The sequence below is a fragment of the Trichosurus vulpecula genome, chromosome 1, assembly GCF_011100635.1.
Source record: "Trichosurus vulpecula isolate mTriVul1 chromosome 1, mTriVul1.pri, whole genome shotgun sequence".
NCBI classification, from domain to species: Eukaryota; Metazoa; Chordata; class Mammalia; order Diprotodontia; family Phalangeridae; genus Trichosurus; species Trichosurus vulpecula.
Window position 1 is genome coordinate 514,655,315 of NC_050573.1, and position 16,804 is coordinate 514,672,118.

Sequence of the window (16,804 nt, forward strand, 5' to 3'; positions counted from 1 at the left end):
CTAGCCTAACTTGTATGGGAGAGGAGTTAAGACAGAAGTTCCCAAAGTTTCACAATCCACAGCACATTTAGTGTCTAATTATTATTTTTTTTTTTTTTGCTGTGCCTAAAGGCGAAAAGAAATTTCTAACAATTCCATGTATTAAATAGGTCCAAACAGCTTAGTAAGTGTGTCCTAAAACTTAGTAGCAGTTTGGAAAAAATAATACACATAAATCAAAAGAAAAAATATTCTTAAATAACTATAATCAGGCAGGTAGGTGGCACAGTGGAGAGAACACTGAGTCTAGAGTTAGGAAGACCTGAGTTCAGATCTAGCCTCAGATACTTCCTAGCTGTGAGCAAGTCTGTTTGCCTCTGTTTCCTCATCTGTAAAATGAGCTAGAGAAGGAAATGTCAAATCCTTCCAGTATCTTTGCCAAGAAAACCCCACTTGGAGTCACAAAGAATAGGATACCACTGAAAGCACTGAACAATTACAACTACTTACTAATGGGATATGGCACTGCAGTTTCTCAGACCTGAGGATCAGACTGGACACTGACACTCTCATTTCCTGTTCTATGTTGATTTTCACTCTGTACTTGCTTTTTTATCACAGTAGCTGTTGAAAATCCAGCTTTGCAAAAATAGCTCATCACAAATGAGACCGTTCAAGAACTGGCATAGGCAAAAGTACAAGTAAGCAAAAACATCTGGAACACTGAAGAATGACATCAAAAGGAATGTAGGATGATCTAATACAAAAACTTTGAACTACCTCGAACTAATCATCTGAACAGTGTCCAGGAGTGAATTGTTTCCCTTGAAAATTTAAAATATCCCCTAGCACACTGGAGTACTATGACACACAGTTTGGAAACCCAAGTTAGAATATTGTTCCTACTATTTCTCCATCCTATGAAGTTCAGGTCCTTAAGGTCTTCTAGAGCAGTGGTGTCACACTTAAATAGAAAGGATCCTTGCTGCCACATAATGACTTAGAAAACTACAAATTGACCTCATTTGTGTTGCATTTTTCTTTATTTTGTTAAACATTTCCCAGTTATGTTTTTATTTGGTTCCTCACCTTATTGGAGTTTTGCTAGCAGCTTGGATAGAGTTTGACACCTCGGTTCTAAGGGACCTTCCACCTCTTAAATGACTTCATGGCTCTTATTAGTCAACTATGACTTCTGGAATTCTAGAAGCCTGATAGAGACAACACTAAAGGAGAAAAAGAAAAACTTAAAAAGTATTGCAAAAACAAAACAAATGAGTGACTGGATACAGGAAAACAAATCCATAAATTCCAGGCTTCCTTCCATCCCAGGTCTAAACAGTCAGGTCCATGTGATAGATGGTGCCAGGTTTTCAGTGGGTCTCTTGATGTAAACATATGACCACAAATAGGAGTAGCACCAAGGACATACATCCTGCTAGGAAACTAATCCCTGTCACAGGTCAGGGAGAATTACCCTGTGTCATCACCCACTTTTGTGTTCCTTGGCCCATTAACCCACGCCTGCCCTTCCATGAGAGCCCCATGATTGTGATGGGGGACCAGGGATACAAAATCATCACTTCATGAGAGGACCCTAAAAGGATTGGCTTCCTTTCAGGGAGGGCTGGGTCACTCTCAGGGATGTAAGCCTCCTCAGGACATTGCCCGTTTTACTCTAAGCCCTCTGGGGAGGAGTTGCATGCAGGGTGACCACGAGGTATTGTGCTGGTAGCAATGTGGAGGGGCCAGTAAATTCTAGATTACCATATGTAATGGGCTATAGTAGACCTACCTTTTGTGACTACTCATACCAGGATAGAGTTGAAGCAGGTGAATGTTAAGAGAGCAGCCAGTTGAGGTTGGGAAACAGGGTTTGTACATTGGCAGTGGGGAATTCAGATTCACTAGAATAGGAAGAGTATTGAAGGGGTAAAAGTATGTTAGCCATTGAGGAATGAGTCCAGTCAGGGTGTCAGTGATTTGGTAGTGATGTGTCCTGGGACATACAGTAGAAAGTAATAGAACAGTCAGAGTTAAGTCCCAAGCAGGAGGCAGTTAGGATGCTGATCACCAAAAAATACTGTTATTTAGAGATGACTGTTTGAGGGCATAGGGAATCAAGACGAGGGCTTTCCGGGGTACCCAATGAAGTTAAGCTGTGAGTTTAAAAGGAAATATCAACTCCTGTTCCAGGTTTATGTGGGTATGGGCATTCATGAGTTTTTGCCCTGCCCACGTAATGTGTATTTGTAGCTGATCAGGACTGGAAAATGGTAGCATCAGCCTAGTTGTGTAGAGGAGTAATTCCCAAATGCTTGCAGTTGAATCCTACCATATGGTTTGTCTCCCTCAATAAGATTATAAGCTTCCTGAGATTATCTTTTTTTAAAAATGTAGATCACTAGCACACATAGTAAGCACTTAATAAATGCTTTTTCATTCATCATGTGACCATCATCTATAAAGAATTTTTGAGTTTGTATATGTTAACTTATTTAGAAATAATACTTATGTATTACTGTGCAACTCATTTTCTTCCAACCAAAACAAAACTGGGATGAAGGGTCTTACCAATCACTTCTCTGAACACAATAGTCATCATCCAAGGGGCTAAAATTGGGAGAGTGAAATATCACCACAGTTTTTGCTATAGGCACCAGTTAACAGTTAGGTTGTAACTGCCACAAAGGGCCAGTGACTACTGTCAGAAAATGTTGGAAATGTGTAGAGCATTGGAAGGTGAGATGAAGGGGAGTGTTATGGGATAATGAACACAGGCTAGGTATGACTATTAGAGACAACTATATTTGCTAGTAGGATTCTACCCTATCTTCTCACCCTTGAATTAGTTGATCACATGCTCCTTGGGGTATTATCCAAGACCCTCAGCCCCAACTTTGTAAGACCATTGGTCTAAGAACAAGAAGATTATTTATATCATTGATTTTGAATACAAGCCTACATACCAGTTATTAATAAACCAATTTGTCTAGAAACTATATGGTAAATTAATGTCATATACAGAGATTGCAATGTCTGACAGCTTTATAAATGCATAAATTTGCTTGAAATGAGATCTATGTGATTGTTTTAAAGAAAGTTTAATCAGTATTTCGAATAGTAGCAAAAATGATATTTTGTCTTATTTAGTAGCTCAAAAAAAGCGTAGAAAGCTGTCTCAGAGCCAGGAAGACCTGGGTTCAAATCCTGCCTCTGACACGTTCTGGCTGTGGCATAACCACTGAGCGCTCTGGCTCTCTAAAACTAAGTGGCAAAGATAGTGTATACTTGCATTGCCAGAGAATGTTTCCTCACTTGGGAGTTCCCTGTACCAATGAAATCACAGATCCAGGACCTATTCCCAGTGGATTATACAGTTACTAAGCAGACTTACTTATACTAAGCAGATAAATTAATGAACCAAAAGCTCTTCTGTATTACATTAAAAGATAAAGTGATAAAAGGTGGTATAGCTCATTGTACCTTCATGTATCTTCATCTACTCAAGCTACTAATCCCATATCCCCAGTTCTCGCACTCTCAGCAGATAATTCTGCCTCTACTTTAGAGTGAAGATTGAGGCCACCCTTTGTCCTCTCTGGGCTTTTTTCACACTGCTGTCTTCTGGCTCTCCTCCTACTTCTCTCACTGTTCTTTTTCAGTCTCTTGCTAGTTCATGCTCTGTAACTGCAGGTGTTCCCCAAGGCTCTGTCCTAGGTCCCCTACTTTCCCTCTCTATACTTGCTCTTTTGGGGACCCCATAATTTCCCATGGGTTTAATCATCATCCCTTTACCAATGATATCTAGAATCATAGTCTCTCCCCTGAGCTTTAATCCTTTACCAGTTGCCTATTGAGTATTTTAAACAGAAACATCTCCTATTTGCCATATCCAAAACAGCTCATTATATTTTTCTCCAAAACCAACCCTTCTTCAACCTTCCCTGTTTTTGTCAAAGGCAAATCCTTTTTTCAGTCCAGATTCATAACCCTTAGCATTATTTGATTTCTCACTTTCCCTCTGTAATGGCATATCCAACCCATTGCCAAATCTTGCAAAGTATTGTCAGTTTTATATCTCTTACATCCAACCCTTTCTCTCTCCTCATAGAGCTACCACCTTAAGACCTTATCACCTCTTACCTAGATTATTGCAACAGCCTCCTAATTTGTCTCATAAATCATCTCTCTCTACATTAGGCCATGCTATACACTACTACAAAAATGACTCCCCTGATCAGGTGACCCTTAGAATCATATAGAAAGGGGCAGAGTCAACATGCAGATAGAGAGGTAGCATTTTTCTTTAATTCTTACACAATGACCTAGAAAGTGCATGAGACTGAATTCTGGTGGGAAAAGCCAAGGAAAATTCACAGTGAGCCATTTTTCCAGCCCGAGGGGCAACTTAGGAAGATAGAGAAGTTTAGAGCATAGCAATAGTGATAGGGGTCATTAAAAACCTAGGCAGAAAGAGAATGTAGGGGACCCCTGTACTAGCAGACCTTTACAGACCTATCTTGAGCTTTCAGGAGGTCCTACCAAGCTGATGAGCACACCTGGTAGAAAAGGCAGGCCACAGGCAGCGTGGGTACGTGCTCATGATCATCTCCCCATGTTAGGCAATAGAGGGATGACAAGGAATAGAGATGACTTTCCATGTAATTGAGACACTTCTGCCATGCTGGGCTTGGTTATCATAACAAGGAAGGACAAGGATGGAGGTCCTCTAATTAGCTTCCTATGGTTAAGCAAGAATTAAAATCTGTAGTTCACAGCTCTGAGGCATAATATCAGAACTTAAAATCACTACCCTTGTGGAATCATATCAAACTGATTATAGGGGTCCAGTTAATCATCTGTCACAATGTCCAGTCCACTCACCCCACATGCTAGGAGTGGCCTATTTATATAACCTCATATTTCAGCATCCAGCTGTAAGGACTTCATTGCATTAGCTCAGTGTGGACCACATTGCACAAGACATTGAATCTGCCTAGCCATGTAAGGAAGGAATGTGTCAAGGATGGAGAAGTGGACTAGAAGATTCAGTATGTATGGAACTAGATAGAAGACACAAGATTAGAAACTAAGCTGAGATTGATTCTCGCTCTACAGTGTTTACTCTGAGCAAAGAACTAACCAGGTCTCCCTAACCACCCATCTTAAGGAGGCAGATGTTACCCAGCTGAGGGAGATTCTACTGCAGAAAAAGTGTGAGTCACAGCAGTAGACAAGGAAGGGACCAAAGAGTGAGGAGGGAAGACAGAAACAATCTGTTGGGAATATGAAAGAAAAAGACTGAAAAAAAAATCCAAGAAGCCAGATATAAGCCTAGCTTCCAAGTAGATACACCATTAAGCAAGATTCTTGGTCAGGCATAATGACAGAATTAAAATCCGCGTGCCGCCCCCCCCCCGCCCCCCACTATATTGAATTGAATAAATATTGTCGTACTAAAGAAAATTTCCACTGAAAAAGAGAATTCTGTGGATTCTCCAAATAATCATGGAACCTCGAGCAAGAAACTCCAGGATGGGTTCAAGAGGAGTGGAATTCCTAAAAGAAGCCATTAAGATGGAAAGCAGGTTGGAAATTAGAGCTCTCAAAGCAAAATTAATGCAGGTCTTAAAACTTAGAACAAATGAGGGAGAATCTCTGTCCAAATAAGCAGAGATTCTGAAGGAAAAAAAATGACATTTGGAATTCATATAGAAGAAAATTTTACATAAAAAAGCAAAAAGAAAATTTCATAAATTAGGCTTGCAGAATCATAGATCTAGAACTTGAAGAGACTTCAGAGATCATCTAGTTCAAGAATTCTTAACCTGAAACCTAGAAATTTGGTTGAGATATATATAGGTAGATACAGATATACATATAGATAATGGTGTTTCAATATAATTGATGTCCTTGTAATCCTATGTGTTTTATGCATTTGAAAATTTTTTTTTCCCTGAAAAGGGGTCTGTAGGCTTCACCAGACTCTCAAAGGAGACCATGACACACACAAGAAACTGAGGGTCATACAGGTGAAGCGACTTGTTCAAGGTCACGTGGATAGTGACAATGTCTGGTTTCAAACTCAGCCCTGTTGCTACTGTAGCACACTGATTCACGCGTATTTTATAACCTGAATGTCATACTGTAGAAAAACATCGTAAGAAAACTGCCCAGAATTTTTGAATATGAAAGCAAAGTGTTGATTAACTAAAACCAGAGATTACTGTCAGAGGAAAAATCTCAGGCTTTAAAAGCCAAGGCATGAAATGGCCAACTTTTAAAATATCATTATCAAATAAGAAATTTTGCGAGCAGCCAGAAGAAAGTGCTTCAGCTGTGGAGGAACCCCAGTTTAAATAGTTGAGGATTATTCTGTAGTCACAAGAAACTACAGATAAGAATTGAATAGGAAAGAACTTAAGACGCACCCAAAAACAACATCCTGCAAAGCTGAATCTAATCATCATTGAAAAAGAAGAGCCATCAACAAAAAAGAAGCATTTGAGTCATGTCTGACCTCACCTCTCCAAAAAAGGTGAGCACGATATTAGGAAGAACATAAAGAAAGAAATTCTCTCATGCCTCCAAGCTATTGAAAATTAAGAAACAGAGTGTGTCACTGAAGGACAGAAAGACCCTAAGAAGATAAATGTATAAGATAATTCTAAAAATTTAGGGTTACAGTTAGGGAAAGCAAAAAAAAACTTATTATCCTTTAGTGGACTTAATCCCCATAGTCCACTTATGTAAACTACTATCTTTTTTGGGAGGATAACATAGCAGGAAGTTGTGTAAGCGGGAAAAAGATAAATGAACTGAAGGTGAGCCCACACTGCTCTCACTCTGGAGGCGAATAAATGTCTGAACTCTCTGGGCTTAGGTTGGACCATGGGAGAGTAGGGTAAGACTCATGGAGGGGAAGGAAGTACTGGGATAGAAAGAATAGAATTAACAAATGAGCTCTTATTAAGCTCCTAATATGTGCTAAGAACTAGAGATAAAAATAGTAAAGCAACACTGTCCCTGCTCTTAAGGAGCTCAAACCTCAAGTGCTGGAGGCAACACATAGAAGAGGACTCCATAGTAGGGGTGAATGGCAAGGCCCAGGAATTCCTAGGATATTGAAGCAAAGAGAGCACTAAGACCCAGTGGTCATTAAGTCTTAGTGGCTCATTGTACTAGAAAGATCACATTGAAGTTGCATAAGCAGTCTCATTCAACCTGTAACCAGTGACCTGAAGGGTCCCAGGCCCATAAACACTGGAAGAAATATATTCTGGGCAGAGGATGGGCTGGGTTGGGACATTGCTCCCATGTACCCCTTCCTAGCATTCAATGAATTTTACCTGTGAAGAGGTTCCATTAACATCTGTTCTAGGCCATGAGGATAGAGTGTATGTAGCTATATATCTATATCTATATATTTGCATCTATAACTAAATAAATTAGGAGCCACATAATGAGTTTCACGTGAGGGGAATGGGTTCACTAGGAAAATATCTTCTCTTAATAAAGGGTGTATTTTCCAAGTGGTAGTGGTTGGTTGTTGTCCTTCACATTCAAGACCAATATGAGCTCAGAAGCCTCTACCTTAAGTTGAGTACAAACAGTCCATGTGAACATTTGGAGTGGAGACATCTCAAAATTTGCACATCTCACATTTCTTTTGAGCTACTGCAGTTCTTTTTTGCTCATAGAGCACAGTACCACCTTTGATGCAGGCAAACCCTGCTGGGTAGTCCTGTGCCAGTGTAGCTGGTGTCTCACACTCGATTCCAGGAGACACTACAAGTGAAGACTAAAATGGAGGGTGAGTTGGTGCATGACTTTTTGTTCATAGATGATTTTGCATACAATGCAGTCAGTGAGGTTGAGATGCAACTTATTATGGATCAGTTCTCAGCTGCTTGTGCTAATTTTGACCTGACAGCTAACACCAAGAAAACAGATTCTCCACCAGCACTTTTCCGAGTGTTTCCCACCCAAAGAGATATCTGGGACAGTCATTTTCCAGGGTGATAGTGTTAGACATAGAATAAGACAGCCTGGACTTGAGATGTGAAGAATTAATGGTGTGAACAGATTCCTACCACACACCACTACTTCCCTTATTAGAACTGATATTTCTAGTAGTGAAATGCAGCAGAGGCACCACCAAAAACAAATAAAACATAATAAATACACAAGGGGGGCAAAGATGGAATTTTCTCTGTAAACATACTAACACTGAAGTAAAAAAACATTGACCTTGGGCAAGTCACTTAACCCTGATTGCCTCAAAAGAAAGAAACAAAATAGCATTTAGTACTCTTAAAACTTGTTCCTTAAGGGACATAGAATAAAGGAGCATGTAAGAATTTCTTCCTTGGCTAGGAGCATAGAATTCAGAATAAATGAGAAGGGAACAGAAACTGGGAGGAAGAACAAAGTAGATGAAAATTTTTAAAAATTTATTATCTCCAAAGACATGTAAAAACAATTTTCAACAGTTGTTTTTAAAACTTTGAGTTCTAAGTTCTTTCCCTCCCTCCCTCTCCACTCCCCTCATTAAGAAGGCAAGCAATTCAGTATAGCTTTTTAATGTGTAGTCATGTAAAACATTTCCATATTAGTCATGCTGTGAAAGAAAACATAGACCAAGAAAAAAGAAAAATAAAATAAAAAAAAGTTTGCTTCAGGGTGTATTCAGACACCATCACTTCTTTCTCTGAGTATGGTTAGCATTTTCATCATAAGTCCTCCAGAGTTGTCTTAGATCGTTGTATTGCTGAGAATAGCTAAGTCATTCCCAGCTGATCATCTTACAATATTCCCGTTACTTTGTACATGGTACATTTCACTTTGCATCAGCTCAATAAGTCTTTCCAGGTTTTCCTGAGAGCATTCTGTTTGTCATTTCTTTTAGTACAGTAGTATTCACATACCACAACTTGTTCAGCCATTCCCCAATTGATGAGCATCCCCTCAATTTCCAGTTCCTTGCCAACCAGAAAAGAGCTACTCTGCATATTTTTATACATGTAGTTCTTTTCCCCTTTTTTAAAATCTCTTTTTGAATATAGACCTAGTAGTGGTAGTGCTGGGTCAAAGGGTGTGCATGGTTTTATAGCCCTTTGGGCATAGTTCCAAACTGCTCTGCAAAATGGTTGAATCAGTTCACAACTCCATCAACAATGCATAAATGTCTCATTTTTCCCACATCCTCTCCAACATTTGTCACTTACCTTTTCTGTCCTGTTAGCCAATCTAATAGGTATGACATACTACCTCAGAATTGTTTTAATTTGCATTTCTCCAGTCAGTAGTGACTTAGAGCATTTTTTTAATACGGCTATAGTAGATGAAAATTTCTAAAAGAAGTGTGCTACAAAAAACATTTTACTTAAACTACAAGGAGAAGGAGGATTTTGAAATGTGAGCAAGGAAAAGAAAGGATCAAAAGAAGGAAGAGGAAACAGATTAAAAGAAAATTAATGAAATTAGAGCTTGCTTTCTTGCTTAGACTAAAGTAGGTAAACAGAAGCAGGTGGAGACAGGGAGAGCCTTTGGGAATAGATCGACATCAAATAAATATAAACAAAAATAGATAGTGACAAAAGAAGGAGATAAAAGAGGGATTAAAAATAAAGATCAATAGAAAAGAAAGAAGTGAGAGGAATCACAAACCTAGAAGCAATCTGGCCTCAGATTTGGAAAAACTCAGGTCATGTCACATTTCTGACACATCCTTGCTATGACCCGGGGTCATTGTCCCTGATTGTAAGTTGCAGAGCAGGTGCCAACTTGCATTGGTAGAGGGAGTTAATCACCAATGGAATCATATATCCAGTGCAAAAAGTGTGTGTGTGTGTGTGTGTGTGTGTATAAACTGTAACTATGGATTAAGTGATACCAAAAAAGGAAAAAAGTGTCAGAATAGATTAATAAAACAAATTCAGTAATTTGCTATTTATAAGAAATGCATCTAAAAATTATGACACATTTCAGTGAGGCTGGAACAAAATCTACTTTGTATTAGATGACTCAAAAACAAGTTCCAATCATGACATCCAAAATAAAAATTCAAGTTGTCAATAAAAATAAATATGGAACTCATGCTTAAAGAAACTAAAAACATGAAACAAATCGTCATTAAAGTCATGAAGGAGATGTTGATTAAAATAAAGATACCTTAAAAGAGACTTTGATTTTCCTCTCTGAACAGACTTTTGGATAAATTATATCTGAAAAAATTATGACTACTGAATGAGAATTTTAAAGAATATATATTTCTTAGTATCATTTGGTACCTTTACAAAAATAGTACTAGAGGACAAAGAAAACATATATGTTTTTAAAAGGCAGAAATATTAAATAGACATAGACCATAATGCAATTAAAAATAATGCAGGACACAAATAAAAGATGCAGACCTAATAGAGACCTAATAATGATACTCAGAATAAAGTCATTTGATCCTACAACAACCCTGTAAGGTGGGTGATATTATCACCATTTTGCCATATATCTTTAAAACATAGAAAATGTTTTTATCTTTAAAAACAGAAATAAGTTTGAAATAAGCGTGCAGCTTAAAAACGAATAAGTAAATTAAATCCTCAAGAAGCACAAAATTAATCTAGAAATTAGAAAGATAAATTGAAAGACAAAAAGACTAGATGAATAATAAACAAAACTAAAGGCAAGCTCTTTTAAAGAGACTGACAAAATCAGTAAATCTTTGGCTAATCTGATTCTAGCTGCCAAAATTTTTTAAATTAACACGATGAGTTCATGACAGAAAATATAAAGTGATCGGAATATATCAACAAATAGAAGAGGAGGAATTGAGTCAATAATCAAATCATTCCTACCCTACTTAAAGTAACATATATAGGTAACTTATAAGAATATATAACATGCCATGCCCTGATACCTTAGTCAGACATAATGCCTCCATTGAGTTGATTAATCAGAGGCATTAACAAGGTGTGAACAAAGCCTAGACATCTCTGTGGAATCAGTAAATCAAAGATTTAGACTAGGTTTTGGGCAAGACCTCAATTAAATGAAATGGATTGACATTTCACAGGATACGTATTCAAATTGGTTGAGGAAACTTTGTAAAATTTACTTGTAAATCAATCTAAACCAGCTTTTCTGCCTTGGTGGTCTTTTCTGAGATAAGGCTGCTTAAAACCTCTGTTTTGTTATTTGGGTATTTTTGTATATTGTCATGTAACTATTTCCTTTAGGTTCTTGGTTTTGCTAACATACAACTGCTAAGCACAAGCTCTGGGGCTACTCTCCCAACTCCATCCCACTCTGGGAGACTGGATCCCCAAAGGCAGCTGCTATTTTTTGAGGTTCTAGGGGATCCTGAGGGGTGAGCCTCCACAGGTATCAGACCCCTAAATTAATTATTGATAACAATTAGGAGCAGCTAGATGGCTCAGTGGATAGACTGCTGGGCCTGGAGTCAGGAAGACTCATCTTCCTGGGTTCAAATCTGGCCTCAGACACTTACTAGTTCTGTGACCCTGGGCAAGTCATTTAACTCTATTTGCTTCAGTTTGCTCATCTGTAAAATGAGCTGGAGAAGAAAATGGCAAATCACTCCATTATCATTGCCAGGAAAACCCAAATGGGGTCACCAAGAGTCAGGCATGACTAAAACAACTGAACAACAGTTAGTTGGGGTATATAGTAAGAATAATTTAATATAATTTATATATAATAAATTTAAATAATATCTTAACAAAAAGATTACAGCAATTTATTTTTTAAAAATCACTTTGACCAATTTGAAATTATATCAGGGATGCAAGCTTGGTTCGACATAGGAAAACAGTAATCACAGAATCACATTAAGAACACACACACATACCCTTAGTAGCTGTAGTCATCTTAAGAAGCATAATAAAAGGGGCAGCTAGATGGCCCAGTGAGTAGAGCACCGGCCCTGGAGTCAGGAGGACCTGAGTTCAAGTCCAGCCTCAGATACTTGACACACTTACTATCTGTGTGACCTTGGGCAAGTCACGTAACCCCACCTGCCCTGCCTTCCCCCCTCCAAAAAAAACAATAATGAATTGAAGAAGCATAATCATATAAGGGCCATTTACGTATTTTTTTAAAAGTCTGTGTCTAAAAACCAAAAGCTAGCATCATTTGCAATGAAAGGATGCTACAGGCTTTCCTAGCATAAATACAAAAATAAAGGAAAGAAGTTTCTCCCCACCATTATTCAACATAGGTCTAGAAATGCAATAATAGAAGAAAAAGAAATTGAAGGCATTTCACGAATTGAATGTTTTCAGGGTATCAGGGGTGTGGAGGTTCCTAAGTTTCAGTATCTTTATCCACAATGGAATTGACCACCATACTAGAATTAGAAAACAAAAAGAACCTAATTTCCTGATTAGGTGTTCAAAGTTTATCATCAGTTCTTAAATAAGTGGATTATGAAAATTAATCTCTAAAGTAGAGACAGCAAAGCTAAAAGGATTTATTTGGAATTTTCTTTCAGAAATTCAAGTTTATTGAATCCTACTTGGATAAGTTATTGCATTTGTGTTTGTTTTCAGAGTAGCTGTACTTTAACTTTTTAACTCAAGTAATTAATTAGGAATTAATATTCTCATTGTTGTTAGGTTAAAGGTGGTTTGTGTTTTTTTTTTTAATAACTACTCAAATAGTAGCTTAAACACTAGTTCTAAATTTGTGTTGCAGATAGCTCAACAGTAATGTAAAGAAATAGTGTTGGGAAATTTTAGAATTGTAACCGTTCTGAGTCCAACCACTGGATAGATCAAAAAACTGAGGCCCAGTAGAGATTGTGATTTTTCCAGGGTTACACACGTCTAGTTGGCAGCTAGACAGTAAGTAGTGCTTGTGTCTTTTGTTTTTTCAAAATCAACTTGACTTTCTGAAATTCATCCAAGTATTTTCTTAGTTGTGACATTCCTTTGTTTTCTCATCTCTTCTAATTAAAGATTCAGAAAAGAAGACACACACAAACAGGTTCCTGGGCTGCAGATTTATGGAACTAAAACTGTATAAGAACATAATTGGGGGACTAAACTTTTAGAATGTCTGATTAACACCTAATTTGAATTTCATCACAGGTTTAAAAAGTCAGTAATATAGAATATAGATGCCACCATTTCAGTAGATTAGATCCGTAGATTTCAAAACTTTACAGGCAGTCACAATTTCACAAAACTTAGGTGGAAACTAGGTTTATTACAAGAGAAATGAACATGCTTATAGAACCCAAAGATTCACAATTCATATAGAAGTTTGCATATTTATGACAGCATGACAGAGGAAAGAAGTACCAGAAGTCTTCACCTAAAGGGGCATGGCATAGGAGGGGAAAGGTGCAGCAAAGGTGGGAAATGGAAAAAATCCTACCCAAAGGTGAGGAGCAAGGCAATGGCAAAAGCCACATTCTTTTACCTTGAGAGAAGATATGATGGTCTCTTTATCTATAAGAGTCCCAGCTGCACAAGCCTAGTGTAGGCTGTCTGGTGCCTGTTTTGACACCCAAGGACACACAGGGAGTCCAGTTTGGGATGCAAAGAACAAATTACATCAGCTTGGGGAGAGGGGTGTGGGAGGGTGGTGTTGACTTCCTCCTTGATACATTCAGGGCATCCTGCATGCTCTGGATCCAGTGTTTCTGGAAAATAGGGCAACTCAGAAAGACAAGTTTAGGGAACCCCTTAACAGTATCCAGAGCTTTACTATGAATAGTAATAGCTGGACTTATTTCCTAGTGATGTTAAGGTATAAGGGAAATTCTTTCATTTTAATTTGGAATTAACATGAGACTGCAAATCTCTGTTGTGTGTAGCTTAATTTTCTTTTAAAATGTATATTAAATTCAACATATAACTTTCAAAACTGATTCATCTGTTATTTCTAGCTTTCCTCTGTTTTCTTCTGTGTATTTTTTTTTAATTATCTTTTCTCTTTTGATTACCCTTTCGCTAGCTTCCTTCTCCCTTCCAACCGCCTTCCCACTTGAAGAGGGAAAAAAAGACACTCCTCCAAAAAGAAAGAAGCAGAAAAAAAGTCTTGTAACCTTTATGCATAGTCAAGCAAAACAAATTCTCATATTGACCATGTCAAAAAGTTATGGCTTATTATGCATTTTCAGTTCATCACTTTTCTCTCAGGAGGTGGATAACATGCTTCTTCATCTGTCCTCTGGAATCATGGTGGTCATTGCATTGATTAGAGTTCTTAAGTCTTCCAGAATTGTTTAGGAAATTGTTTTTAAGCATCTTTTCCACACAACAGGCAGTATACCTTTGTTGTCCATCTTATTTGCCAGAAGTCTTCATCGAATTAAGAGTCATTCATCTTAAAAGTTGGGTCATAATTCATGTCCTTACTGCAGTCTTGGATATTAACCAGCCCATACTCTAATTACTCTTCAGTGTCAATATAATCATGACCACCCAAATATTAGGAAAAGGTAGACTTTTTAACAATATCCTTTCAGAGAGGATAAAAAAAAACTGCTTCATTTTAAGCACTATTTGAGAGTATTTTTTTCTTGTATTTGACCTTTCTTACTAGCATATTAGAATTTCATAACATATTTCTGCTACTGCAAATGGGTATTTTCCCCTTACTCCCTCTGTAAAAAGGCAAGTATTTCCTAGCATGTGTATATATGTGGATAGATAGATATACACATACATACCTATGTCATCTATCAAAAAGAATGGGTGTTATCAAGGCTCTTTGGCAAAAAGCAATCTCAAGAGGTGTTGGAGATTTTTATTTCATATTTTCCCCTCACTCTTGGCTTATAACTGCTTCTGTTTTATTCCTCTCCCATAAGTGCTAATATAGATGGATGGACTACTATCATAGATCTGACAAACAATACATTGCATTGTTTTTTTAGATTTAAAATCTTAGTTACATTTAGAGCAAAGACAGCGAGACAAGTTAATTGTGTCCTTTGTAGAAATATGAATGTCAAGAAACTGTCTAAATTGTTCAAAGATTTACTAGTTCTTTTTTTTCTGATAGCTAACATTTCAGAATCTGACCGTTTTCTTCATTGTATTCTGTCAGTCTACTTGCGCTTATTTAAATTTGTTTTACATCTTGTGATTTTTTAAAATCGTTTCTTTTGGAATTTTGTGGTATTAAATTCTTGAAAGTAACTATACCATAGCATTTTTACTGATACAGTGTTCTTTTGAATACCTCAAGAAATAGGCTTAAAATTAGTTTTATAGTGAATGGCTATACTTCTACTACCTCCTTATAGGTTTTAACTGTCCTTTGCATTCTCCCCTGTCTTTGTTATTGAATAGAATTTATGTTGGAGCAAATCTTATCTGTCTTGAGCATCTACATACAATTATACTATAGAGATTACAAATGGTGTGATTGACTCTTGGAGCTTAAGTGTATCCATAATTTTTGTGTCTTATGGTTTGGGATACTGTCTAATAACTTTTTTAATTTGTAGGGTTCTTTTGCACAAGTGGATCATGAAACAGCCAGTGTTATGAGTGCTAGTAGTACTTATTCTGTTCCTCGAAGGCTGACAAGTCATCTGGGTACCAAGGTAACCAAAGATTGCAAACCACAGGTCGCTAACACTGCATTCTTACTAATACAATAATTTCACTTCTTCTACCAGAACAGGCATACCACACCTAACTTTAGTTATTCTGCAGAAACATCACTTAAGCAAAATAACAGGAATGGGGCTAGTAGTTCAATAAGAACAATGGTATGAATAATGAATATATTCCTGGAAGGCAAAATTTGAACTATAAAATACTAAAATAAGAGAGAAATGAGATTCTATCCAATTGGAAATTCTCCTTTTGCTTTCTTTTTCTTTTTTTTTGCAGAACACTAACTTTGTAAGAATGATTGTTTTCTGATTGCCTGAACTTACCACCTCTACCAGTCAGAAGATACAGGGCATCTCTGGGGAGAGGGCTGGTAGATAGCTACCAACAACATGATATAGTAGGATTTTACATGATGTTGTAGTAGGATTTATTTAAAATATATTAGCAGCATTATTGCTTGTAAACAAAATTGATTCAGGGTAGTGTTATTCTGAGTATGTCTACAGTACTAATATTAATAGAATGATCTTTATACACATAAAAATCTTCTGGAATAAGTTAGTTTAGTGTTCTGTATAACCCTATTACTACAATTTTTAAAAGAACTGACTTTTTATCCAAGACATAAAGTAAGGGAAATTAGGAATTATGTATTGTAAAGATGCTATGTTAACTGATTTTTTTTGTGCTACTAAAATGAAAAAAAAATTTTTTAACTTACCCTCATTCAGTGCACATAACAAGAGCTTAATAAATGCTTCTTTAGCCTTTCCTTCCTTCCTTTCTTCCCTCCCTCCCGATATATATACAAGACTAAAATTTATGTACGCCACAATGATATCCTATTTTCACTCAATCTAAAAATATCTCATCATTTGCAAAGAATATTCAGTTAGTAGATTTTTGTCCTCTATAAGTTGTGGCTTGTGGTGTTTATGAAAAGCAAAAGAGAAATAATTTGGTTTCATTTAGGAAGACCAAAAAAAACATTATTTTCTCAGAAATTAAAATTTTTGAAAAGTGTTAAACTAAATTTTGTAGTTTACTAGTTAGGTTAATCCAATCCTAAGTTGTTTTTACTTATTTTCCGAAATAGAAAAGTATTGTTCAATTATATTCCTATGGAGATTTTTATTTTTATTTTGCCGTTTACTTACAGTATTCCTAAGTCTATTAAGTCTGTTTATATTTGTTTTCTCCTATTGTACTGGAAACTGAAGAATTAA

General features: G+C 36.9%; 1 protein-coding gene across 3 annotated transcripts in view; it reads left to right on the forward strand.

Annotated features, from left to right (window-relative positions):
- APC (APC regulator of WNT signaling pathway) overlaps nucleotides 1-16,804 on the forward strand; it is a 135,649-nt gene that overhangs the window by 87,382 nt on the left and 31,463 nt on the right. For all 3 annotated transcript variants that reach the window (XM_036740971.1, XM_036740969.1, XM_036740970.1), the window contains one exon: nucleotides 15,464-15,562. In XM_036740971.1, the coding sequence (XP_036596866.1) occupies nucleotides 15,464-15,562 (99 nt within the window). The remainder of the gene's footprint in view (nucleotides 1-15,463; nucleotides 15,563-16,804) is intronic.